General features: G+C 42.2%; 1 protein-coding gene across 1 annotated transcript; it reads right to left on the minus strand.

Moving 5' to 3' along the window:
* Window positions 1–146: 146 nt before the first annotated feature.
* abcc6a (ATP-binding cassette, sub-family C (CFTR/MRP), member 6a) lies at window positions 147–25,261 on the minus strand. Its single transcript, XM_031309625.2, has 31 exons — window positions 24,689–25,261; window positions 21,724–21,900; window positions 21,475–21,600; window positions 16,496–16,633; window positions 13,882–14,004; window positions 12,674–12,735; window positions 12,416–12,547; window positions 11,013–11,219; window positions 9,556–9,733; window positions 9,178–9,339; window positions 8,989–9,081; window positions 8,249–8,452; window positions 7,687–7,833; window positions 7,464–7,551; window positions 6,837–6,906; window positions 6,622–6,748; window positions 6,354–6,530; window positions 6,103–6,270; window positions 5,708–5,891; window positions 5,495–5,579; window positions 5,293–5,410; window positions 4,915–5,122; window positions 4,489–4,799; window positions 3,990–4,189; window positions 3,649–3,775; window positions 3,287–3,388; window positions 3,017–3,163; window positions 2,730–2,888; window positions 2,402–2,568; window positions 2,054–2,248; window positions 147–1,536 (listed from the first exon to the last, which is right to left on the minus strand). The coding sequence occupies exons 1-31, from the start codon at window positions 24,728–24,730 to the stop codon at window positions 1,428–1,430; spliced, it is 4,533 nt and encodes a 1,510-aa protein (XP_031165485.1). The 5' UTR covers window positions 24,731–25,261; the 3' UTR covers window positions 147–1,427.
* Window positions 25,262–26,807: the final 1,546 nt, after the last annotated feature.

A 26,807-nucleotide genomic window follows, 5' to 3' on the forward strand; every position in this document is an offset into this window, starting at 1 on the left:
AATCACTCGCATCCCTGTTTAAATGCATGAAAATATGGTCATTCATAATTTTTATTTAAACGTGTTTTTAAAGCACTGGAAGCATTTGAGTTAACAAGCTTGTCCTCACACTCATTTACAAAGACATGATTTCAAGCATGACCATATTGTAGATTCAAATACATTTTATTATTCAGCATGATCTATGGAACAAGACAGTACATTAACAGTAAAAGTGAAAAAAAATGAACAAGCTTGTTATAAAAAAAGTATAAATATCATACAATCCTCAGAATCTTAAGGACACTTAATACATTTTGTCATACGACATAAATAAACTATAGGGTTTCTCTTACAATATATTGTCTAAACCAGTAAGACAAAAACAGTAAATGGCTCTTCTCTTTGAAAAGTTCATAGAGTTCTTTCTTTGAAGAGAGTAAAGGGCAATGTGGACTATTTACAGTCTGTCATGTCAGCACCATAAGAACAATCCTGATTTTATTCTTCTCTGCATATGGCCTGAGTTGTGTGGTGGAGGCCGAGACACAATCACACAGAGATATATCACCATTGTTTTGAAGAGGCATTCTCTTCATTCATGGTGGTTTTCACTACCAGCGTCAGGTTAAATCGGACCAGCAAGGTCTCTATTGACTTTTTTTATGTGTTTACTTTGACAGAAATAAACAACAGCCGCAACATAGTTGGACGATTGCTAATGTCTTGGCTCACTTCAATGTTTTCCTTTTTTCCCCTGACGTATAAAACTCCACATTGGCTGCTTCTAGCTCAGATTTTGAAGGCAGTGAAAACCTCACTTCTCCTGCATTTGCCAGGGTGAACCTTTTGAAGGTTAGTGTGTCAGAGTATTTCCTGTCCCAGTTTCTGGGACAAGGAGACAAAATAAACTTCTTCTTTACAATTACAAAATTGCCTCTTTTTTGGTATACAAGGCTAAAAAAGTAAGTAAACATCAACATTTAAGCCTGAGACAACATGAAAAAATATATCATGTGCTTTATAACACTTACAAAAACTACAAAAATAATATAGCCTCCCATTCAAAAAGAGAATGAAAATCCTTAAGATCTGTGATACTCTTGGCTTTATCCTTTCCTCGGAATAAACTGACTCCACTACTCTATATACAATATTAATAGTTTGGATGGAGACTCAACAATCCACTGTAGCTTTCCTTTGAATGTTCATCATCTGAGGTTAACAATGTCTTTAAGACAGCATGTCTGTGTGTGATAAAAAAACCAACAAATAGGGACTGCGTCAGCAGCTGCTCTTGGGATTCATTGACAATGCCCTCATGGAGAGGCGCTTTGAGCTGCCACAAAGGAATGGCCCAATTTAACGTGTGCTGGAGAGCCACACAAGTAAGGTGCCACATCTATACAGCTGGACACCAGCTCCATGCTACGAAGCCCAATGAAGACCTAGATCAGCCCAGATTCCCGGCACATTCGGTAGAACTGTCCCCGCTGTGCGATGAGGTTGGCTGGAGAGTCCATCTCAGAAATGTGGCCTCTGTCCATGACGATCACTCTGTGAAGCAGAAAAAAAGGAGGAAGACAGGCTTTAGATCCAGCATTTTTTCTTACACCTGATCTAACATATATGTGTGTGGAAAAAGGCTGTCGATTTTGAGGTGTCCAGGCCTATAACTGGGCAAGTGATTAACGTTTGATTAAATGTGGTTAGGTGATTGTAGGGTTGCAACTAAGACTAATACTTCTTTACAAAATAATAGAATTTGTACTAATTGTTTTGTCTATAAAATGCCAAACATAAAGACAAATGCTCATTCCAGGTTCCCAGAGTCAAAGTAATGCCTTTCCATGGCTTATTTTGTCTGACCGACAGTAAAACAGTCCAAAGGTATTTAGGTTACAGTGGTATGAAACAGATAAAAGCAGCAAATCCTGTAACTGTAACCACCAAATATTTAGTATTTTACTTGATAAATTACTTAAATGTATAATTGATAATCCAAATGATCATTAATCCGTTTTGTCAGTCCACTTAATAACACCAAATATTGACTACTACGACTGTAATGCACCTTGTGTAGTCCATGATAGTGTTCAGGCGGTGAGCGACGGTCAGGACGGTGCAGTCTTCAAACTGTGTGCGGATTGTTGACTGGATGAGTGTGTCTGTCTCCAGATCCACAGCAGCTGTCGCCTCATCCAAAACCAGGATCTTGGTTTTCCTTAGCAAGGCCCTGGCCAGGCACACTAGCTGGCGCTGACCCAGACTACACAGACAGGAGAGGGGTAGAATCACATATATTAGATTTTATCTGAAGCTTTGTGATGATATCCCTATGATAATATATTGATGACTGACTAAGCAAAACAAATGGATACTTGTTTTGCTATCTACATTGCAATCAGTCCTATCTGTATACCTGAGGTTTTCTCCTCCCTCTGAGCATTCATGGTTGAGTTTATCAGGCAGATTAGAGATAAAGTTTTTGAGGTGAGCGAGCTCCAGTGATCTCCACACCTCCTCATCTGTGTAGGTGTCAAAGGGGTCGAGATTCATCCGGAGGGAGCCTGAGAACAGCACAGGGTCCTGGCAGAGAGGATAGCAGATGTTATTCATCACCGAACGGTCCAAAGTGGTAAGAGTATTATTACAGTTTAGAATGGCTTATTGAATACGGATTGTAGCTATTGCAAACAGTTTATATGATGAAAGCCAGGCCTCAGCTTCTGTTATTACTACTTTCACACCTGAGGAATGATAGTAATGCGTGATCTGAGGTCATGGAGTCCAATGTCGGCGATGTTGACTCCATCTATAAAGATCTTTCCCTTTGCTGCCTCTAAGATCCTGAAGATTCCCAGGGCAAGTGAAGACTTCCCCGCTCCTGTCCGACCCACAATTCCAACCTAGGGAAAAAAAGTTTTTTTGTCAGGATTTAAGTAGGACATAAATTCTGCAATTCAAGCGATTTCAGTCATCCAGGATTAAAACTGTTTTAAATTGCAAGCTGTTTTTATCATACAAGATGACTCACCCTCTCTCTTTCATGAATTTGCAAGGTAATGCCCTTTAGAGCCAACTCAAGGCCTTTACGGTACTGCAGCCCATAGTCTTGGAACTCGATAGTACCTCTCTGGGGCCAGGCCAGGGGCAAGGAGCTGCCTTCAATACTCCAACTCGCCTGAATTGGAGAACAAGAAAGTGTGAGTAGAGATAAAAAAAAAAAGCCTTCTTATTGTACAGTGTTGGATTAAATGTCCTGAGCAGTGATTTGTTTATGTGTATGTGCGGCGGGAACGCTGACCTCTTTAGCAGTTTCAGCATACTCATTGACTCTCTCCACAGACACAATGTTGTTTTCCACATCAGTCCAGGATCTTACAATCCAACTCAAGATTCCAGTCACCTGCAATATCCAACGCAATGAGGTTTACTTTGACTCATTTTCTTTCCTGCACTGAAAATGCATTTGCTGATTTAGCAAAGCAATGCATTTATATTCCACTGTTTCCAGTTTGACCTGTAATTGCCACATGCAGCATGCAACTGGAGTGAAGTCCCACAATACTGTGCGTTGTATGAAATTAGCTGTCTTTGTAAGTTTGGTATTGGCACAAGTCCAGAACTACTGTGTGAGAATGTGTGGCTGTGGGCAGAGCCTCTTACCTGTAGGGAGTGTGACACAGCCAAACCAACTATGCCTGGGCTCAGGGTGCCTTTTCCCATCACAGAGAGAATGGCAGCAGCTAAGACCACACCATTACCAACAAACTCCAGATTGACTGCCAGCCACCTGTGGATGTGACATTGATTTAGCTGTGGGCAGGCAAGAACCAAAATGTGTCCTCTTTACTTAAGCCAGAAGTCATTTTTATGTAACCACGTAACATAAAGCAACCAGAGCAACTCTTGGTGCTATGAATCACCACCATCCCTCCTGAACTATAACTGAGCAAAATGGATGTATAAATGAAATGAAAGCATATTATAATCACATATTATCTCACCGGGTGGCCACAAATCGGGGGAAGTAGGAGGTCTGATTGAAGTCGACCCTCTCATTAGCCTGCAGAATGAACCTGGACTGCTCGCCAAAGGCCCGGATGACGCTGGCGCCCTGCACCGTCTCGTTGAAGTGGGTGTAGATGGGCGAGCGGCTCACAGCTTCCAGCCTCCGCAGCTGACAGGATGTGGCGACATAGAAGCTCTGTAGCCCACAGTGGAAAAGTAAAACACCGGCTTTAATGAGTGAAATCAGGAGGGAGCGCTGAGGGCTTTTCCCATAATTCATAGTGAATGTGTGTAACATCTACAGTATGTCAGCACATGGGTAACAAAATACAAGTGAATGGCAAAATCAGCAGGGTTGGTTTTGGAGCCCGGAGCTTTCCAATAACACACCATAACGGGACCCAGCTTTTGCTGAGCCACCTTGAACACAAAACTCTCAAAGACAAAATAAAGATCAAAGTCATTGGTGGTGAGTTGAAACATTGGGGTATGTACCTGGACAAAGGCGTAAAGGAAAGCGAGAGGCAGGAGCACCACGGCTGCAAAGGGCGTCGCCATCAGCACAATGATGCAAACCTCCATGAGTTTAAAGACGTAGTTTAGCATCATCTTCAAGCCGTCGGGGACCATGCAGTCGATGGCATCGATCTCTTTGGCAAAGCGGTTGAGTAGGTTGCCGCTGGGCGTGCACTCAAAGAAAGACATCGGAGAGCGCAGCACGTTGATCAGCAGGTCCGTGTGCAATTTGCGAGAGGCGATGATGCCGCAGATGGAAATGGCAACAGTCGTACCAAAGATGGCGATACCTGAAGAGAAGGGGAAAGATGTTGGATCAAATCAAAGTCGAACATTAACCAAACAATGTTGTCTGTTCATTTGTAGAGTTTGAGCCACCAGAAAACATAAAACTAACTAACTGACCTTGCACAAAGCCCAGTGCTCCAAACACGGTCAGTTTCAGGTCTGTATCGCTCTGGGTGCCGTTAACAATTGGATCATCAGCCCACACACTCAGCCAGTAGTTATAGGCCAATGAGGCGCCCTGCTGAAAAGCATACAGGAAGACGATGGGAATGATGATGGCCAAGCCGATGGTCTTGAAGTACTTCTTGTACATCGCCAACGCCACCTGTTGTAGAACAACACAAAATGTAGCAGTCAATCTCAAGGAATTCGATAACTTGGTTTGTATCAGCAATTTTATGTTTTATGGTCATTAAACCTGCAATAACTGATTTTTGGGCCACTGATGCCCAATTTCACACCATTAGAGTTGAGGGAAAAACTATTTTCACTTACCCTTCCAGTGCGGGCCTTGTCAGCCTCAGTTAGCTTGCCCAAGTCCTCTGGTACCTGTTCCTGGTCTGTTTCAGACACAGGCTCCATATTCTGCAGGTTGGTATTCGTGGTGTCACCCCTGGAGGATATGGAAAGGCCAGAGGTCAGTTTCGTAAAAAAGATGCTTGGGATGCCAAACATATTTATGAGTTTGTTTACATACCCAATGAGCTGCTCCTGTGACAGGTCTCTGGAGAATGGCATGAAGTCGACCATGCTGAGACGAGCATTGGACCTCCTGGAACCAGCTACAAGAAAAGGATTTGTTTTTGGTTTTTAATTGTGATTATTCATTCGTTTGTTACATATTAGTCCTCCCTTCTGCACGCACTGAAGTTTATTTGTATGGTACATTTTTTAAGTGAATGTTTCTTACCTCTCTGTATGGCGCTCTCTTTTCGCTCTGTGCTGGCGAAGGTGTGAATGAAGTCAGCAAAGGCGCCATGGCGGCTGAGGAGCTCCTGGTAGGAGCCGCTCTCTGTGATTTCTCCATCTCCCAGAACAAGGATGAGGTCAGCCTGTGGCAGGAAGCTCATCCCATGGGTCACTAGGATGCGGGTCTTTATAGCAAGCCGCAGAAAGTCAGAAAAATAGTATGTAAGCACAATCCAATACTAAATTGAGGCTTTCTTCAAAACAAAAGTGTCAGCAAATTGGAGGTTTCCATATTATGATAACAACAGCGCATGCCACATGCTTGTAGGTGGTTTAGGCATTGTAAAACCATGTTTTGGCTCTTTGCAGCTGGATTGGCTTTGTTACATGTATTACCTTGTCTCTAAGGACTCCTTTTGGTCCAATGACTTTGTCAAAGATGTGCTGACCCACATGCGCATCAACAGCAGACAGCGGATCATCCATGAGGTATACATCGGCCTTTCTGTAGACAGCCCTGGCCAGGCTTACCCTCTGCTTCTGCCCACCTGAGAGGTTCAGTCCCTGCATAGACATAATCATTTGACATTTTAGATATAATCAGATTGAAGAAAAACCATATAATTTCCACATCTCCATTTCCATACCTTCTCTCCAATTTCTGTAGCATCTCCAGCAGGCAGGATGTCCAGGTCGGGCAGCAGTGCACAGGCCTCCAGCACCCGGTGGTACCATGTCTTCAGTTTCTCACGGCCAAATATGATGTTGTCTTGGACTGTGTCGTTCTGTATCCAGGCCTGCTGGGGCACATACGCCACAGAGCCCTGTGGAGACCGATGTGAAAAGAGTCAGTATTTATTAAATGAAACCCACAACTAAGAATAGAACTTTGCACGTGGAACATCAGCTCAGTACCTTAATAGTGACACGGCCGCTTCTTTTCTCTGTTTCACCAAGCATGGCGGACAACAAAGAGGACTTTCCACTGCCCACATGTCCGACCACAGCGACGAGAGCACCTCGTGGCACATGGATACTGATCCTGTCAACAAAGAAAGAAAGTGTCCTGTAAGTTTCTCTTTGTTTTTAACTGTAGATGTAGTCATTTCTTTTCTTTATATAACTCATACCTTTTAAGACATGGAGGACCCTCTGCAGACCAGCTGAAAGTGCCGTTTTCTATCACCACGTCTTCCCCATCTAAACAAGAAAGAAAGGTTGACTAAAATAGACAAAACCTGCAATAAACACTGAAGACAGGACACGTTCTTTCAACCTGGGCCGCAAACAAAACTTTCAAAACAAAATTCCCCCTTGAAGTTACTCGTCAGAGTGCAGCCTGGGCGTAATTACAAGTGAATTTGCTTAATCACACAAATTACAGAGCTGTTGCCTTTTCACAAGCTGTCTTAGGAAGTGTTGACAGATTACAGACAGAGAACTGCAGTATTTTCCTTTTTTATTTCTCTATGAATCATATGTCTGAATTCATGCTTTGATTTACGTTCAACCACTAAATGGGAACATCCTATAATTACCCTGTCTACCAGTCAGCCAGGGACCCAGGAAGTGACAGTGCATATGATCCATACAAGGCTGTGGTACTCCACACATAAACAACAAAATCTTGCGGTCTGCTTATATTGATTATGACAGCCTATGAGTTTAGCAGTATGGGGAACAAATTGTAGAAATTAAACAGTGCAGAATAGTACTTTAATTTAATGTTAACGTTTATAAATGGGTGGGGTTCCTACCAGAACTCAATGGAGCCTTTGAGACATTGTCCACTTTCAGTTCCTCTGAGCACAGGTACTTTCCCAGACGTCTCAGTGAAACCATAGCCTGAAACAGAGTCAGTGGTTAGTTAACTGACCTATATCTATCACATGGGAGCATGAACATATACCATCAGGCACCTAAGATTAAAAAAACAACATCTCAGAGCAATCGCACGTATTCAATTAAAACGTCACCGACCTGCATGGTTGTGCTTATAGCAAATGGAAGCTGGCTGAGTGGGGTCTTCAGGATGTTGATCAGCGCCATTGAGACAAAAACTTTTCGTGCATCCAGGACGTTCCTGTCATCGAGTGTCACGTAGACTCCAAACATGGCGAAGGCAATCTTGAAGGGGAAAAAAAGATGTGAAATGTTAACTTTACTGGAAAGAACTTGTGTGATGGATGATCTTTAGATACACAATTTAAAGGATAAGGCTGGGGTTATTCTAAATGTCTCTAATTGTCAGTAATATATCTCAAGAAAAGACCAAAACCAACAACAATGCCTTAGTCTGTCTCTTAGTTCTCTCTGACTTCCCCGCCCTGTCTGTGGCACTCAGCTCCAAGCCCATTTGTTCCTATTGAAGATATGAATCTTTAAAAAGAGGTCACAAATATATACTTTCATGTTTTGTTTCATTTGTTACCAAGCTACTATTCTAACCGCCCTTGTACAAAGCTCAGTGAACCAAACACTGTCAGTTTGAGGTCTGTATGCAGCCTTTTCATTAGTAGCTCTTTCAGTTTAGAGCTCTTACCAGGAAAGAAGAGGAGTTGAAGGATGCGATGGAGATGGAATAAAGGATCTGAGACTTCTTCAGGGCTTTGAGCTCTTTTTCTCTATGGCCCAAAACCTGCTCCAGGAAGGCCTTTTCCCAGGCATAGAACTTCAAGATTTTTATTCCATTCAAGATCTCATTCATCAGTCTGATGCGGCCGTCCATGAACTTCATTTGGATCTCCTGTTGGCCAGACAGAGAGGTTTAATTATCAAAAAATAAGCTGCGGCACAGTGGAAAGACAATTACCAGACCAAAGCAAATACACGCATTTGTGAACATGGGTTTGTCCGCTCTTATTACAGCTGTAGTAGTTTTCCTGAACATCATAGAACTTGTTTAAGTCAGAAAGAATTTATAGCTTGTTACATTTTAGTGATTTTTATGACAAGGAAACAACAAAGGGCCAGGAATGCGGTCACTGCATTCAAGACTAAGTTCGATTAAATTGGCATCCAAATTTACAGAACCGTCTGTTGCTTTTCCAAAGAAATTAAAAATTATGTCTTCCTACTGCCCACCCTTTCCTTTCATTGTTTTTCAAACACATTATATGGGGCAGACATCAAAAGGACAAGAGAGAATGTACCATCCAGGCCAAACACCCACACGGCTCTTCAGGCACTATCTAAACCAGCTGTGGCATCCCTGACCTAACATGCCAGATGTGTCAGGGCTACTGAAGCAAAAGTGTCAAGGATTCCTGTAACTGTTTTTACCTGTAGCTTGCTTCTTTTCTTTGCTATGAATCCGTTGAGTGGAAAAATGAGAATGACAGTGGCAATTCCTGCCAATGCCGATGGGCCAAGATGCTAAATAAAACAAAGAATGAAATGGTGTTAAGGGCCTTTCAGTTAAAATGAAGCTGTGCACGAATGAGCGTCATTGTGAAAAAATATCGGACATACCTGCCAGAGAAAGAATAGACATAGAGCAATTTCAATAGGAGCCAGCCAGACAGCGTTGAAGTACACCACAAAGTCCATGAGCTTCTGAGTGTCTGCCGAAACCAGATTCACAATCTCGCCCACAGTGCAAGTCCTCCTGGAGGCACTGTTTATCACCAAAGACTGGATTGACAACAAAAGAGACAGAGACATTTTAGCACTCAGTTGTCCAGTATAAATTTACACCCTCGTAAAGATTTCAGACGATCATTCATCTGAGGTAAAAGCTGGTAATCATACACTGTTTTCCTGTCTGGAAGGAGAGACAGCTTTTGTGTTTGCCATTTAAAACACAGTTTAGGTTAGCGGCTACACATCCATGAATACAGATTTACCCACCTTCCTGTAAACCAAGCCCATGACAGCTGTCTTCACTCTCATTCCCACTGTGAAGCAGGTGTACATGTACTGATGGTTGAAGAGGGACTGGAGACAGGACAGCAGGAACATTAGAGTGGCGTAGAAGTAGCCTTTCCACAGCGGAGCGTCTTCGTCTCTCATGAAATCCAGAAGAAGACTGTGGAGGAAGAGATTAATACTTAATCAAGATGTTCAGTAGTTTGAACATACCTCAGTTTTTGTGTGCATGTAAGAGTCATGGCTATACTGTATGACAACCCTATTTCTATGTATGGTTTTCCCTGGAGAGTAATGAATGAAACAAATCAAAGCAGACACAGACAGGTTTTCACCCTGTCAACATGATTTTTTTTACGGTGTTTTTTATGACTTTCATTGTGTGCCTTAAACCAATGGCCGTGAGCACTGCTGTGGCTGCTGGCTTGCTGGTTAGCACAAAGTAGCTCGGGTTGCACAACAGTGCGCAGCTTGTGGCCGGGCTGCCCTCACACTTGGCCAGCGGCTCCCTTATTGTGGTCCGACAGCATTGCTGCCATTTAGAGCCTCCTCTCCCTCTCCGCCTGTCCTCCTTACTGCAGCACAGAGGCCTGTGGTCTCGTCTACTTTTCCTGCTCACAGCTCCATGACCGTAATTAACACTTCCACTGATTCTGTGCTGTGCAACAACAACATTCCAGTCTGGCTAGTGGGATTGTGTGGCGGGTGGCTGGTCAGCCATGACCTGTTTTCATTGCTGCCAGCTTCTGTTGTTGTTTGATTATCTGAGTCACGAATCATTGAAAATAGAACAATGAAGGTGATATCTGAGGGGATAAACAAAGAGTTGTTTACACAGTTACATATTCTATCTATCTATTTCCCACAATTAGCTAAACTCATGTTTCTTTAAATTATAGCAGGAAAATATAAGCTATTTCACTTAAATCTCTGAATTAATTTGGACAGTTCACCACCCAAAAACCACAATAAAACCCATGGACTGCAGTCCATCCAGGTAATTTAATTCTGAGCTGTGGTTTGGAAATATTGGCTGCAAATTTCCTTTAATACAGTGCACGCAATGCCATTTGGTCTGTGGGACGCGGAGCAATGAAAAAGTTATATTTGAAAAACTCAACAACATTTCTTTCCAAATATAATGACAAGGTTACATGCGATAGCAACCTTCTAATAAGCAGTTTTATTGAGAACTTCTGTTTTTTTTATCAAGCACAGCAGCCTGATTTCTATCTTCATGCAGAACGAACAAACATTTGTGAATGATCTTGCCATGTTGGGTGCTGTCTGCACCACAAACAAGACACCCCTGAGTTCCATGGTACTGGGTTGAGGTACACACTAATATCATTCAACATTGGCAAATCACACCACAGCTTTTTATTGCCAGATGGTGAGAGCAGATTTAGGTGTTGGTGCACTCTTCCTGTAAGTCTTACCTAAGCACCTGGGGGATGGCGAACATGAAGGCATCGTGGAATATGATACACAGGGTACCAGTCAGGAAGTATGGACCAAACTTGCGTGCCAGCGCCCTCAGTAGGAAGAAGCCAGAGCTCTGCTCCTTCTGCAGCTTCCTGAGGAGCTGAGCCTGGTCTGGTAGTCTGCTCCCCAGCGCCACACCCGATGCTAAGTCCTTCTCCTGCCTGCCAGAGGTAGAGAACGCACGCAGTTACAGACTACACATCTGTGTCAGAGATGCCCCAACATGATGCTGGTGCCTTTCAAGTCGTTAATGTAAAACAGACTGTAAAAAAACAACCTCTGTTGCTACTTGTACCATCACTGGTGTACTCAAGAATTCGCCAGCAGTAAAAAGGCATTATTCACTGACATAATTATTGGAGTCAATGAGGGATCTTCAAAGCGCTGGGTCATGTTAACAAGCTTCGACACAGGGCTCTTGTCTTGACATTATGGTACTGTATGTCCTCAAGGGACCTCTTTGGACCTATTCTGAGCCCAGTCCCGGATTTCAATTTGCCGCAATCATGGCTAAGTCATGCTCTGCTCAGGTCATTAATTCAGCCAGCGCCATGCTGACGTTTGACCACATTGCAATAAAATGGAATTTATTCTTTGGCTGTTAATCTTTGACAATAGCCAGACACTAAATTGTGGATTACAGGCCTATGTCAAAATAGTAATATAAGCCAGAGAAATATGAAAGCCAATGTGTGCATTGTGCACATGTCTTTTATTTGTGAATATTTGTCTTCTGCTGCACGTTTTTTCATGCTACAACTATTTGCTGATAAACATAGAGGATTAAGCAGCCAATCACAGGGCTCATTAAAGGGGCAGATTGTATGCTAAAAATCTATTTAGTAGATAGATAGTAGATGTCATTAGGGTTAAGATGTCATCAGGATTATTGGAGACTAAAACTTCCTAACAAAGTTTGTGTTACAAGGAGTTTGATGGAGTTTGATTGACAGAGTGTTAATCAGGCAGAGATGGTCAAACTAAAATAATGCTATTGGTTGCATTATGTGAAATGTAATGTTTTTTGGAACTTGATTTTATGACCAAATACCTGCAAAAATATTAACATTCCCATCAGCCTCAGCTGTACTTTGTGTTTTGTGCTAATTAGGAAATGTCAGCATGCTAATATGCTAAACTAAGCATGTTAGCATTGTCACTGTGAGCATGTTAGCATTTAGCTCAAAGCACAACAGAACCTGAGTACAGCCGCACAGAGCAGTTTCAATGGTTGTAGACTCGTAGTCTTGTTTAATCTCTTAAATTTAGACTTTAATCTAGTCTTTTATTAGTCTAGTAAACACCAATTCGCTGGGGTATGTTAAACAAACAGACATCAATCATCAAGTGTTCTCACTTTTGAAGTTTGGCACATTCATCTGTCCAGTCCTCTTCCAGCTCAGAGATGATCTTGTGCGACGTGTCTTCCTCCCTCAGGGTCCACAGATCCTCTGCTACCAGCGGGGTGCGATATCCTTTCACAACAAGCCTGAGGAGGATGATTCATACATATAATCGTCAACAAAACACATATTATTGTAAACAAGTACAAACTGTTGCTGTAGTGAGTCAGCCGAAAGGCAAAAAATTAGGGTTTTTTAAAGAACCATCTTACCCAGTGAACCACCAGAAGAGAATCTTTGACAGGAAAGAGGCATCTTTTACAGGACAGGGATTCTGCAACAAATTAGAGACCAGACTTAGTGTTGTTTTCGCAGTGAATCTCTCACCACTTTTCGCTTTCGAGACATACACAGCTTCGCAGAGGCCGTTGGTTGATGGTTGAATGGTGCACTTGTGAGGAGTGTGTTTAATGATGCTAATGTGTGTATAGTCAGGTGGTCCATTGTGGGGAGTAGAGGCCATGAACTCCCACACGACACGATAAATAGAGTTCAGTGTTAGCGCATGGGGAAGATGACGTTTTGAGGTCTAGTGCAGACAGAGCGGAAATGTGTCATCACAAATTGTCCAACAAGTGGATAGACACAAACATATGCAGACACACAGAAAGTTTGTCCTCTCACGCATTCCTTATGGCATCTCTCCACCCTGCCACCCCCTCACCAGAGTGTTTGTTCTGTTCATTACTAGCGCTCTCGCTCTTCGTCCCCTCACTTCCTCTCTTCCTGTGAGTAACTCTAACCAGAGCTTGGGGCGGGGAGGAGGAGGAGGTGGAGGAAGACGAGGAGGACACACCAAGGACCGACCAATGGGTGTGTCCACCACGCCAGACTGCGGCTTCTGCACCCTCAGCCTCCTCACCACCGGCCAAGAGGTTCTTAGGGACTTTTCCAGCTATTTTGATTGTTTATCACCGGGGAAATATGTGACGTCACACGTCTGTTTGATTGATTAGAAGCTCATTTTCATTCACCTGTCAGCTGTACTGAATCGACTTGCTATTTCAAGCTTACCAAAGGGTCGTCAAGCTAATGTTTGATGACATAGTGAGATCTGTATTAAGTAACGGATGTACTGTTGTGTGGTCACGGACTCAGCAGCAGCGGTCATGATGTTGTCCAACGCTGAAGTGAGTGAGTTGGCGTTGATGGTATGCAGGAGAACAACGGCACATACACACACACACACACACACACACACACACACACACACATATTCACACTCCCATCATAGGAAGCCAAAAAAGTGAAGTGAGAGTGGAAGGAGGGAGGGAGGTGAATCACATCATTTCCTCCAAAAGGGAAAAATGTCTTGACAACAAAAGTTGAAAACCACAAGATAGTTGCTCAGGCTTTTTCTTCCCTGCGTATTGGATCGGGGTGTTTTTGACGGAAGTGGGATACATTCTCCTCTGCCTACCTTTTCCAAGATGGGTTTTCCCTCTGGAGGCTGGTCAGCAAAACAGCACAAGAAGAGCTGGGCCAGTTGGATTGTGAAGTAGGAGAAGAAGGCGAGGTATCGTACAATGTCCGAGGCAATGCCCTGTGGAATAAGAAAGCACAGATTAAGGAGGCTGCTAAAGGACTGAAAAATACCAGTCTTTAGCAAGAGATCCTTCCGTTTATTTATTTTGAGCTATTCCAGACAAGTTTCGTAAGTTAGACTCTTATTTTGAGCTAGGGACACAATAAATTGCCTTTGTGGCCGTGCACATGCCACAGAAAAATAACAGTGTTCTTAAATCAAGACATAAGGTTTTCAACAGGATCAAAATGTGTTTTGGTTGTTTCGTCACTTTCAACATTACTTAACAAATCACACAACATCCTGTGGCATACAGCGTCATTTTACTTCACTGTGGCTTTGTGTGCAGTTTCACAACAACATGAAAATTCATTACATGGCTTTTCCCATGCTTACACAATGTATAGCAGAGGATATGGTTTATACACCAAGATCACAAACACAATAAAGCTTATTTTGGACCTTAAAACTAAATCAGTGAAAACCCCAAAGTCTTTAATGGCGTACTTTATATAAATAAAGCCATAGTTAAAGCTGCCTCTCCTTCTCGCCAAGAGCCTGTATCTGTAAATAGGGAGATTGTGGTTTTACAAACCAGCACCCTTACATTCAATCAAGCGTGCAGCTGCGATATTAACTACTCAGAGACTTTTGAGAAATGTAGGACTCGCATGTTATTCTTGACGTACAGAAATTGGGGTTTGGCAGGGGCATTGTTTACCACTGGGTCAGGGCCGCTGCCACAGCCAGTCTGTTGTGCAGCAGAATGGGTTTGCATGAAAGTCAGAGCCATAGTAAACAGTATAACGACTTTCTCTGAATATGTTATGCTGTGCCCAGAAAGGAGATATGAAGGGGCCAAATGGATCCGGCCACACTATGAAAAACAGGGTCATGGTCGGAGAGTGGGTGGGAAAAATGTAGGTCAAGCGACTATGAATGGCCAATGTTCCACAAACATGAACTCAGTCAACTTGCAATGCTGCAACATGAATTAGACACTTTCTTTATATATATTTACAAAATGTGTCAGTACAGGAGCTGTGCTCTAACACTTTTACAGCACAGCTGTAAAAGTGTGCTGTACCAGCTCAACCAGCCTTGAGCTCTGGCTGGTTGAGGTAAAACCTATCCTTCCGCCAGTGCGGTAATGTCGCCACAAACACCAGACACAACAGCGCAGTAGTCTAGCTATATGTATAAGGACTTGAATGTAACGGATGGTCATTCATATGTAGAAGTCCCACACTCCAGCTTTAAGCTAATTAGCTTATTTAGCTAGCGGTATTTTCATATTTACCGTACAGACGGGAGAGCAGTAGAATTCTTCTCATCTAACTCTTCAAGAATGAGAATGAGCATTTTTCTTCCAAATGTCTAACTAACCTATTCCTTCAACAGGAGTTATCAGCTTTAACTTAAATCAATGAGAACTTTCTTTTGTTTTATTGGTTTTAGGGTGCAGTGAACTCCAGACCTTTTTTTTGTGTAGTTGTCTTCATAATCTCCAGTCCAACTTTGACTGCATCTTCTGCAAATCCGACACTGCAGCATACCATTTCATGTCAGTCTACCTAATTTATAATTGTACTGTTCACTCCCATGACCAAACAAAAGACGCTAGATGGTAATAAACAACAACCCATATGAATTTGGTTAATCAAGATCTGGATATACGATATGGTCGAGAAATATATGTGTGGTCACCTATCCTATGTGCACGTGTGTGGTTGAATGAAATGAAAACATCTGTGTCTAAATTCTAAATGGCCTCGCATTATGTGCGGATGCATAGATTTCCATCTGGCTGTGTTTACAGCAGTGTAGGCCCATAAACACAGCGCTGACGTTCCTCTGGTCTGACCCTGGGCTGCCATGTCTCACCAGCATTTATCCCAGGGCCATCATTACTCTCCCCCAAGCAGTGTGGGAATGTCACACTGAGGACGATAAAACAGAAATATGGATGTGTGTGTTTGTGTTTTTTTATTTAGAAATGCAAATGCGACTGCCCCATGGCTGCGTGCGCTTAAATAGAAACCTACCCCATACAACAATGATTGCAGTGTCTGACACGACACGCAGGAAGAAAAGAAAAACTTAAACACACACGGGCTTGACCAGAATTGGCAGTGTCATCCTCCAACACTTGGTTAACCTTCGGTTACCTTGGTTGAAATTGGGGGATGAAACAGAAACTCTTGCTGACACAGGGTATATCTCAAGCTGTGCTGCTGGAGTCTTGCCTCTAGACTATGGGTAGGAGTGGACCTGATTAGATATCCCTGCATCTTGTTTTTACACTGAAAGTTCACTGAGTTCAACCCTGACAAACACATTCACTTTGGTTCCGAATTCTTCCTTTATTTTCAATCGAGAGAGTTTTTGGATGCTTGGAACATACAGCATCACGTGTTAATGTATACAGTAGGACACAGTGATCATAGTTCTAATATATGGCATGATATAGTGTTCAAATTCCATATTCATTAATCAGCTAAAGACATACCTCATCCATGGCCAGCTGGATCTTCGCTCTGAGAGGCACCAGGGAACAGACAACAGCCAAGACCCAGAACAGGAAGAGGAATACAGAGGAACGACAGCCTCTTATTCTTTCCAACTGGATGATGCATAAGGCCAAGATCTAGAGACAGTGAGAGACAGAAATACTTAATTTAAGAGTTCACAGGCAGGCTTCTTATAGCACAGAGGAAACAACTCTATCCCTGAGCCAGAAAGCACTCAATTCTGTGATGCCACGTTTTAGAACAACCTGGAGCGACTCAACAACGACACAACTAGGACAGGAAAACGTGATTTCCATGTATGAATTGCCTTTTTGGAACTAAATGAAATCTTGTTGACATACCAATGAGCGTTTTATGATAGTTACTATCAGTTCTAAACTTCGACCCAAGCTATTTTTCTTTTTGTGGTGAATTTTTAGTAAAGATGGAACTGCTCTGTTGCTCTGGGAAATACTTAATTCCAAATGCTATTCAGTGCTACTTCAGTCAAAGAAAAATGAAGCACCATTTCTCCTGCATTAGATGCCGACATTTCTTAACAGAGCAAAGAGGGTATAATCAGATTTATTCTGATCTAATGCAGCCAATGGTGGTTTTGAGAAAGAACTTGGGTTTCTGGGATTTTCCTGGCCACAGGCGCAGATGTGATCTGGCTGACTTCCGCCAATAAAGAAACTACACATGTATGGTATGCCGGATGCCCAATACACATTGCCTAAACTTATTATATACTTTCCGTAAAAAAAAAAGATGTTTTTTCTAAAATAGGCCTGATTCAGTGTTTGAATGTGGCTGTCTATACTCAGAGGAGTCATGCATCTGCCGTTGAACCACGATATAATTGGTCCTTCTCTGAGTGGTTGGCCAAGTGAGACGTCACTTTGTCATGCCAGCTCATCACCAAGTGGGGAGAAAGCGGGTTTAAGTTTCATAAGGAGTACCACATTGGTTACTTTGAGCCACAGTACTGTCCTGTTATAAACCATAGTGCCTGGTCATTATATACGTTTTTCACATAAACAACCTTATACATTTTATGGGGGGAGATGTGTACAGATCTCTGTGTGGTGGCCAAGAGGGTAAACATGTTTATGTGGTCCCGTGGATATACAGTAAACAACATACATGGTTCACGCTTACTTGCTGTGGTGACACACTGATTATTTGTTCTTTTGTTCATTTATTTTTCCTACACACTTGACATTTGCCAGTCTATTGAAGGATGAATACAGACAGAAAGGCACTTACAATCATACCTATGGGGAATTTAGAGTCTCCAGTCCACCTGACTGGATGTTGGAGCCAAAAGCACACCTATAGAGGGGATGCGAACACAGTGACACCATGCCAACTCAAAGCTTGTGAACGTTCAAGAATATGATGTGCTTTAGAGGTGAAGAAGTCCTAATTACAAGTACTCGACGTACTAGTAACTGAATGGCTTTTTACTTACACTATTTTACATGACTAGTTTTCAACCCAAGCCTCATTCATGGATTTTGGCCACATGCAACAAGCTGTAAATAATAAATTACTATCACCTTATAGTTTATATTGCAAACATGTTGGCAAACAGTCGCTTTTTTACACATCCAGCCAATATAAAGCAATATAAGCATTATTTTGGAGTCATGCCCTTGTCCACCCAGATGTGAGTCAAATATTCACTCTTCTTTTAGCTCTAATTTGGTCTCTACAAACTCCTGAAGGAAATACGTGGCTTGGCATGTAGCGTACAGTGGATTTTTTCAGAGGTTTTTAAAAAGGAGCTGTCTCAGTGTCTGGAAACGAGGTTGAGGCTCTAAAACCAACGCAAAGAGTCGAAAAGATGCTATAAAAAAAAATAATCCTGTAGAGCTGATGGGAACTGCAGAGTCAGTGATAATTCTCTGTGTTTTCATCACTATGAGCGATACATTTTACATTACACATAGTCATTTGATCCATTGTTGATTTAAAAATATAGATAACTGCAGCTTTAAGTAGTATTTAAATAAATCAACAACACTTGATAATTACCAAAAAACACTGTTTTTAAAAGCTAAAAAGGTTCCAATACTGCACATTGATTTTATATCCTAGTTTTGATCAATAGACTCTTCTATAGGAGTCAGCAGCACCAAGCCCATGGTAAGAACTTAATGTACTCGACTGCTGGTACTTTATGTCCTGAACTGATGATGAGGTTGAGGCTGCATCCGCCCCTACCAAGCCTTAACATAAGTGAAGGGTTTGTAAAGCTGACCCTGGGTCAGCATCTGAGGGCAAGGACCCTCCTATTCCTAGTCTTCCGCTCTGACTTGCCATATTGCTGCAAACCATCAGCCCATCTGTTTGTAGAAGTCAGTGGGTGGAACTAAGTCCATCACTCAGCCTTGAATCAAACCCCTACCTTATAATTACATGGGAAGTGTGCAGTGCTGGGGAAGGAATAGGACGTTTGCGTCATGGTATTGCTGATTATAGTCAGTGTCATGAGAGTACTTTTCATCAATAGTGACCATGATTCGTTCGTGGCCTGAAAACTGTTCCCATACATTAACTTGAGTTGAAGGGCAACAAAACAAGTTAGTCAGAGCAACAAGAGCACAGTGTTCCAGGCCTGCACCCAGGGAACGGGTAGTGGTGGTGGTTGTGGGTGGCTACAATCAGCATCAAGAAAATTATATCCTTTAATAAAGAGAGGTCTGGCAAGTAGATTTAAAGATCAGTGACACGATCTTAATCGGATTTAGTAGATGTTTGTTGTCTGTCCCCTTGGTCTGATAAATGATATCCTCAAAATAAATGACCTATTTTTGAAATATATCCCTTGATACAAGGGACGTCTTAGTGTATTTTTACCTAAACGTGCTGCTATTTACTCAGGAGTCTGAAAAGACCACAGTTGGGCAAGGCTGTCTGACTTGAGACTGTGCAGCACCTGTATAAGGCTGCAGAGAGAGGAAGCTTTGTGGGTAAAGCTATACAGCTCACTGGGCTACAGCAACCCTTCCTATCCAGGTACTGCATTGTAATTCTTATATCACTCCTGCTCAGGATAAACAGCATTTTAAACTTGCCATGCCACCCATGTTGTCAGCTGCACCCCTTTTTCTGTTTGCTCTTACTCATCAGTTAAACATCATTTAAAATCTGCAGAAAATGAGTGGGATTGATGTTCTGAGAAACATTCAGGGTTGTTTCCATCAACACAAGCCACTGAAAACATTTCTCTGATTGCACACTAGCCCTTATCTTCTATAAATAATGTTCTGTAGCCCACTATACATGCTACTCTAAACCCAAGATGTTTGGAGGGAGAAGAGACAAACAACATTTGTAAAGATTAAAGATCTAGACTGCTTAAATCTGCACAGGTCTGATTTGGATCTAAACATTTGAGTTGTGTGAGCTGTTTTTTCCTCAGACTTGAGCAAATCAATGTGCACACTATGGATTTTGGGTATGGTTTTGTTTATTTAAAACATAAGGTTCTTATTCCAAGGTGAATTTGATGAATGTTTTGTCCTTTATCTCTTCTTCCTTTCTGCATTGCAATTAAACACGTTGCACCTTAAATACAGTTTTGGTCAGAACAATGGCGCTCAAAGAAGGAACTGGCTTCAAAACTTCCAGTCCAACAGCACACCTGTAGCCTATATAAAGACCAAACCTTTCTATGTAATTAGGTTTAACAGAGGCTACAATTGTGTTTGTCACCTTTGGTGGTTTTGTGTGTTTGTTTTTTTAAGATGCACAAAAAGTTTGGAAGCGATTCAAATGAGCTTGATTTAAAACACACGATTAGTCAAGGCACTGCCACTACTGAACAACTCATTTGCATGCAACTAAATGATTGGATAAGCATCAATGAAAAACTTGATTCAATAAACTTCACTGGGCAAGCACTGTCTATCCCCCTATAGTTCATGAGTGAGTCATGCTCACAGTTTAATTGGCCTGCAGTGGCAATGATGTGGGGAAAACAACATAATATACTTTGGAAAAGTAACAACATCTGAAATATTTTTGGTTTATATACTGTCTTTTTTTATTATATATGGTCTCCCACTTGCACAGCACCTACCCATAACATTTTTCATTGTATTTAAACTTTGCACGTATGTACGTACACCGAGTCCACATCAAACAGTAGCTGATGTCACTACACATGTACTCTGCAGCCTGATGAGTGGTGGTCAAATACTGGCGGCATTTACAGGACGGTGTAATATTTGCATTGCCTGCAGCACTATAAATCTATCCCTGGATATGCATCTTTGCACCTCAGTGTCAGGCCAACATACGGTACATAGACTATATATTCTTTCATTTTTCTGCACATTGACATGTGAGCCAGCAGGACACGGGCTGAAATATTCCCAAACTTCTCTGTTACCCAGAGCAACGTAGGAGCGATGTCAGATGTGCGATTTGAGCTACAATTCAGTTGCATGGCTCAGTAGTTAAAGCTTTTTCCATACACACACCATGGATGCACTGGGACTCTGTAAAACTTACTAACCCTACTCACAAAAAAACAATTGCATGACTCTTTGGAATTCACTGTGTGTTGTCCTTCTGCCCGCTCATTTTATTACCTCTTAAAACGTGATCAGGGACAAATGACAGGGCACATTCCGTTTGCTTATCTCTAGAAACTTGTGAAATTACTTTAAAGTAACGAGCTACACACACACACACACACACACACACACACACACACACACACACAGTACATGGACTAGTTGTTTCAAGTGGATGAGTTTACAAACTGACTTAAGCCAATATCCATGTTGAAGATGGACGTTGATCTATAGATTCATCACTTTGCAGGATGCTGCTCATCCACCCTTGATGCACTAATGCAGGTGTCACAAAAGGTTAGAAGCTTTTACAGCTAAAAATATTCATGAAATTGAAATGACAGATATGGGTAAGAAGATCAAAATCAGGAAAGAGTCACAGTATTTACCACAGTCATGCTGCGTATGATGGGGCTGAGTAGGAAGACCATATGCTGCTGGATCTCCTGGCTCCTCTCCAGCAGGATGTAGAAGAACTCCACAAAGCCAAAAGAGGCCAGCAGGAAACCCAACACCTGAGTGGGACAGGAGAGCAATGGAAGACTGAATAGAGAACCTTTACGGTCACATTTGCCAATGTATTTCTTTTCTGTTAAACAATAAACTGAAGAGTGGCCAAAGTCTGTGTCAAGTCTCACCATCTTGGCGGTGCAGAGGCAGGACATTCGAATGCGTCCGCAGTCATGGCAGTAGAGGTGAAGGCAGTAGAAAGGGGCCAGCAACCACAGATAGATACAGGGGACCCACACCAGTACTGTGTTCTGGAAACACTGGGTCAGGTCTGGGTTGGCTGTGTACCACGTACGGTTCCAGTCCTACAACAAAGATAAAGTCAGAAGTTTAGATCAAGAGAATATGCCTGAGAGTCAAGGTGTGACTTTATATCCATCATCTGACAGACAAGAGCATGGGAGAGCCAAGTCCAGAGAATTCAGACTTGGTGCGGATCCTATTTTTCATCCATCAAAGCAGCGGAGAGTGAAAACCACAGCAAGTCAACAGAAAATGTGTCTGTGCCCAAACCGACAGAGTGTGAGTTGGAAGAGGCCTCCTTTTGCTAAAAAGCTGAGTCAGTTTTTTTTTTTTTTCCACGTCTTTGACTTGTTTTACTAATTTGAGTAGGACAATGTAAGCTGTCAACACATTAAAATGTGAGGTCAAGGATTATACTAATAATGAAGCCTATAAACAATAAAAGTCCCTGCAGACGAGGTGTGTTGGGCAAATGCTGGCAAACGTTTGTGATTATGTAACAGCAGCAGAGGCAGGATAGGTTGCCTTTAAAAAAAAATTAAAAAACACACACACCAGGGGCTAAGTGGCTTGTTGTTGTCTTGCTTCCCTTGTTTATCACCTCAGTAGCCTAATGAGGGGCAGGGTGTCTGGCTGTGCTAACAAGGCTGCCCTGCGGAGTCACCACAGGAAGTGGTTTTTTATAGCTTCTAGCATGGCGGAGTAGTCTGGCCCTGCTGGTAGAGTCCCAACTGGGATAAGGGACAGAGGCCACAATTGGTGGCAGCTGCAGGATCATTATGTAACGCAGCTCTGCCGGTAAACCACATCAGGTGAGACTCTTGTGGGCAGTATGTCTCAGCATGAGTAGTGATTAATTCACATTTAGCAATCACTACTGTTTCCAACCTCTGGAGCCACAAGGGTCTGAATCATGGTCTGACTGTAGGCTACCTTTTTGAATCACACAGGGTCACAAAACCTAACTCTTTAAAATATAGGTGGTTTAGGTTATGTAAAGAACACGCCATTTTGCACATTCGTTATACTAGTGGTCTCTGTGAGCACTGATGTACCAAAATCCATTAAAGTGATGAATCTCTTGAGAGGCAGTGAGTGGGAGGCTACTTTCGCAGACCCTTCTGACTCCTGCGGTCAGTGGCAGACGGATGAACAGAACACTTTTATGTAAGAAATCCAACTTGTCAAACCGCCTCCAAGCACTTTCTTGTGCATTTTGCTCAGTACTTATGCTGTTTCTCACCCTTGGCTGAAGTGGTTGCAGTAAACTAGTAGATGCCAAAAGCTGGGGTACTGCAAGGTGTCTATTTTTACCTGACAAACACAGCGATGTGAAAAGTGGGAGAGACTTTTTTACTGTGCTACAAATCTGCTAGAGATCCAGAGCAATTCAGTGGCTCATAACGAGTTAATGAAATCTTACACAGCATTATGCTAATGTGAGTATGTGACATGTATGAACTAAGAACACTGTAATTTCAGAAGGCATTGATCACTTTCCTGACAGTTTCCCCTTGACTTTGACCGGTTTGTTTTTTTCAAATTACAGGATGGCTCGATTTAAGAGGAAAGTACACTGCTAGCTCCTAACTTGGCCCCTTTCAAATTTGTCCACCCTAAAAAGCTTGCATGCACAGGTGGATCAAACCTCTACTGCTGAGCTGCAAGTTCAGTATTAAAGCCATATAAATCAACATCTCTACCCTAGGGCTGTGCGAACGATGCTGTTCCAAAAGTACGTGAAAGTATGTGAAAGGTTGATTACTACAGTTAATAACTGAAAGCACTTTGCAGCTAGCTGTTACATAAAACATCCTTTTTGTGATGAATGTAATATGGCTGAGAACCTCACATCTGCACTTCTGAACCTTTGTGGCAAAGAGACCTGCACGAGATAACAGTTTACTTTCACTTTCTCTCAACTAAGTTTGATAGCCATTGTTTTGAGCTTTTGCAGGAGCAAAAACTGAGAAAGAAAGAGGCGAGTTGAGAGCGAGTGCATTTAATCATTTTGGCATTCTAGCTGGATCGCGGCCATCCTTTGAGCCGGGATTTAGAATGTGGAGGTTTGCTCATATACAAGACTAAAAAGCCTTTCCAACAACAGCTCACTTAGTGTGATGCATCTCCACCTCTCAGCATGTCATTGTGCTGAATCACAGAGCAGAGTGACGGTAAACACAACTCTGACACACATCAAAGGTAAAATCTCCCATTCAGACTTGCTTTAGATTAGATTTCTAATGCACTCGCATGCGTACAGGCTGCAAACTGAGAAGGTCAGCGACGCTTATGCTATGGTGATTTTCTTCCTGTACTGCTTAGTGCTGCCAACATTTTAGCTTAACCCACTCTCCCCCCACTTCCTCTTCTACACACAAGCTTATTATTTTTCATTCTATTGTTAGTAATATACAGTAAAAACCTGTTGAATGCTAATGAGCAGCATAGTTGATGGACAAGGACACAAGAACTGCATTCTAATGTGGCCAATGCTAATTGCATTAACCCCTAAATCAATCAGTGCTTCACGATTAAACAAGTTAACAGGAGTAAGTTAGCAAAAGCTATCAAAATTATCTCAATGTGTCATGCATTTAACAACCGTGGGTGCTCATAATGCAGGCTCAGAAAGACAAAAACAAACTTTTGCATGACCATTTACCAATTAATATTGGCTTATATCAAATGAGCATGCATTTTGTGACAATAAAAACTTGCCTGAGGCACCCAAAATATCAAACTCTTTATAACTGAACTAGATATGGTTCTACATGATCTGTTCTTGGCGAAGATACGCAAACACACACAGGAAATAGTCCAGGGTCAGTGAACACATAACAAACTCACCCATAGAGGGTCCAGGCCACTAAGTCTGCAAAAGGCATCCATCCACTCGCTTGCTCCTTCCTCCCTGATGCTCCACTTGTTGGGATCGATCAGCCCTGCTCCTCACACTGGATAGCACACACTTAGCACCAGTACGTGTTTGTGTGTGAGATGTGGGGAGAAAGAGTTTAGTATGTGTGTCCTTATTAGACTTTTTCTCTCTAGCTAATGGTAGTAAATCTTGGCTTTAGCTGGTTCCTGCCCGTCTGTCTGGGTGGCACGCTCTATGTTTATTAGTGTGTGTGTCTACGTATGTGTGTGAGGACTTTTCCTCCCCTTTAATAAAACATCTTCTCTCAATGAAACTCTGTCTTCTGTCTGCCTCGCTGTTTGAACTGCTGCTGCCCTAAGATCCTGTGTCTTTCTGACTCTCACTCTGTCTGTCTGCTGTTTATGAGTGTGTCTCCTTGTTGGGTGGGTGGAAATATCTCTCTCTCTCCCTCTCTCTCCCTCTCTCTCTCTCTTCTCCCACATCTGCTGGATTTCGATCAAAACACCACAGCTACTCCCCTCAATGGGATGACAGTCCCACACCCAGACACACTCCTCCCACTTTCACTCACTGCCCCTTACCTCCTTTCTCACTCCTTCTTCCCCCCTTTTCCCCACATCCCAAACCATCGTCTCACCATACAGTGTCTGTTTGTGCAAATACATACCTTTCAAACTGAGACCAGCAACATTTAGACAAATGCCATGGTTTTAAAAACCTTCACTAAACTCAAATCCAGGATAATAGCAACCCTTAGTCACTGTTGTGTGACAGCTATTCATACTGTATGTGTCACCAGCATGGTGCAAAATTTAACATATTTGCATGTATGTGTGGAAGCCCTTTGCAAGTGGACACTAGCACCAATTTACAACATACTGCGTGAGTCACAAAATTATGTTTTTCAGTCCAGAGTTTCAGTGGAAAATGTGGAGCCACATCAGTGGCACAAAGCATCACATGCACTTCCCATGTATTGCAAAACTACTTGCTGATATAGGAAAAGAACACATTTGGTTAATAGGTAATGGTATTAGACTGAAACTTGCACTGTAATCGGAAAATGTGAAATCATCATGCAACTTTGTCACAAAGTGTCATGTTGAATTAAAGAGGGGTTAAAGGGGAAGTACGCCCATTTTCAAAATTCATACATGGTATTCCTATGGTCTAAGACAGTCTAAGAAGTCTAAAAACTGACTTTCAGATCGGAGAATACGATAATAGAATAAAGATCATTTGGGTATAAAAAAGAAAACAAATCCACAATCAGTATCCCATTCATTGTCTATGGAGCAGACTTTATACTTGATGACATTACAATTACTTCGAGAGAGAGAGAGAGAGAGAGAGTAGCTCATGTTCACAAATACTGATTGAACTTTAGGCCATATAAAAACATATTGGAATTTTTAATTTAGGTAGTGTTCCCCTTTAAATTCTAAACTCTGTGGCCATTTTGTCAGCATAGAAACAGTAAATGACATAAGAGGATTGTGCAAGTCTGATGTATATAGAAATGCAGGGATTTACAGAAACAAACTTGCATTATTGAATAATAAAATACAGCAAAATCCACCTTTAGACACATCCACGCAAGCGTGATGATGGCCACTCTGGTCAAGACACAGGGGAAAACTTCAGCACAGCAGCTGCGCAGGAAAGTATGACAACGTCTCCACTGGGACTAACACCAGCACGGCACCGCAGAGAAGAAACATGGAAAGTTCGGCAGAGAGGCAGACCACCACCAGGCCCTGTGTCTCGCCATGTGCAAATACGAAATTATTATTCTTTTAAAAGTTAGTCATCACTTTATGTTTCTCCTCCAGGCTAGCATGTGTTTTTTATTCAGCACTTCAACTAGCTCCAAATGAAGAGAATTATGTAATGTGGACTCATTTGTATGTGACATGTGTAAAATATTCTTTTAAAAGTTGGATTTGAATGTGTTGTTTTATGGTATAGTTGGAGGTGACATTAGGACAGGACACTGGAACTATAATTGTGGTAAAAAATATTGGTCAGAAATAAATATTTTGAAATGATGTGTGTTGGGTGTGCTTTGTTATGAGGTGTGGTCGGAAG

This window comes from Sander lucioperca, chromosome 4, assembly GCF_008315115.2.
Source record: "Sander lucioperca isolate FBNREF2018 chromosome 4, SLUC_FBN_1.2, whole genome shotgun sequence".
Classification (NCBI taxonomy): Eukaryota; Metazoa; Chordata; class Actinopteri; order Perciformes; family Percidae; genus Sander; species Sander lucioperca.

Bases quoted from the DNA above. Each gene is read 5' to 3' on its own strand.
- abcc6a (XM_031309625.2), bottom strand. From the start codon at position 24,730: ATGGATGCCTTTTGCAGACTTAGTGGCCTGGACCCTCTATGG. The intron at 5,892-6,102 runs GTAATACATGTA...CTTGCTATAAAG, and splicing joins AAGGAGTCCTTAGAGACAAG to ACCCGCATCCTAGTGACCCA. The intron at 5,580-5,707 runs GTAAGAAACATT...CTTTTCTTGTAG, and splicing joins AGAGAGCGCCATACAGAGAG to CTGGTTCCAGGAGGTCCAAT.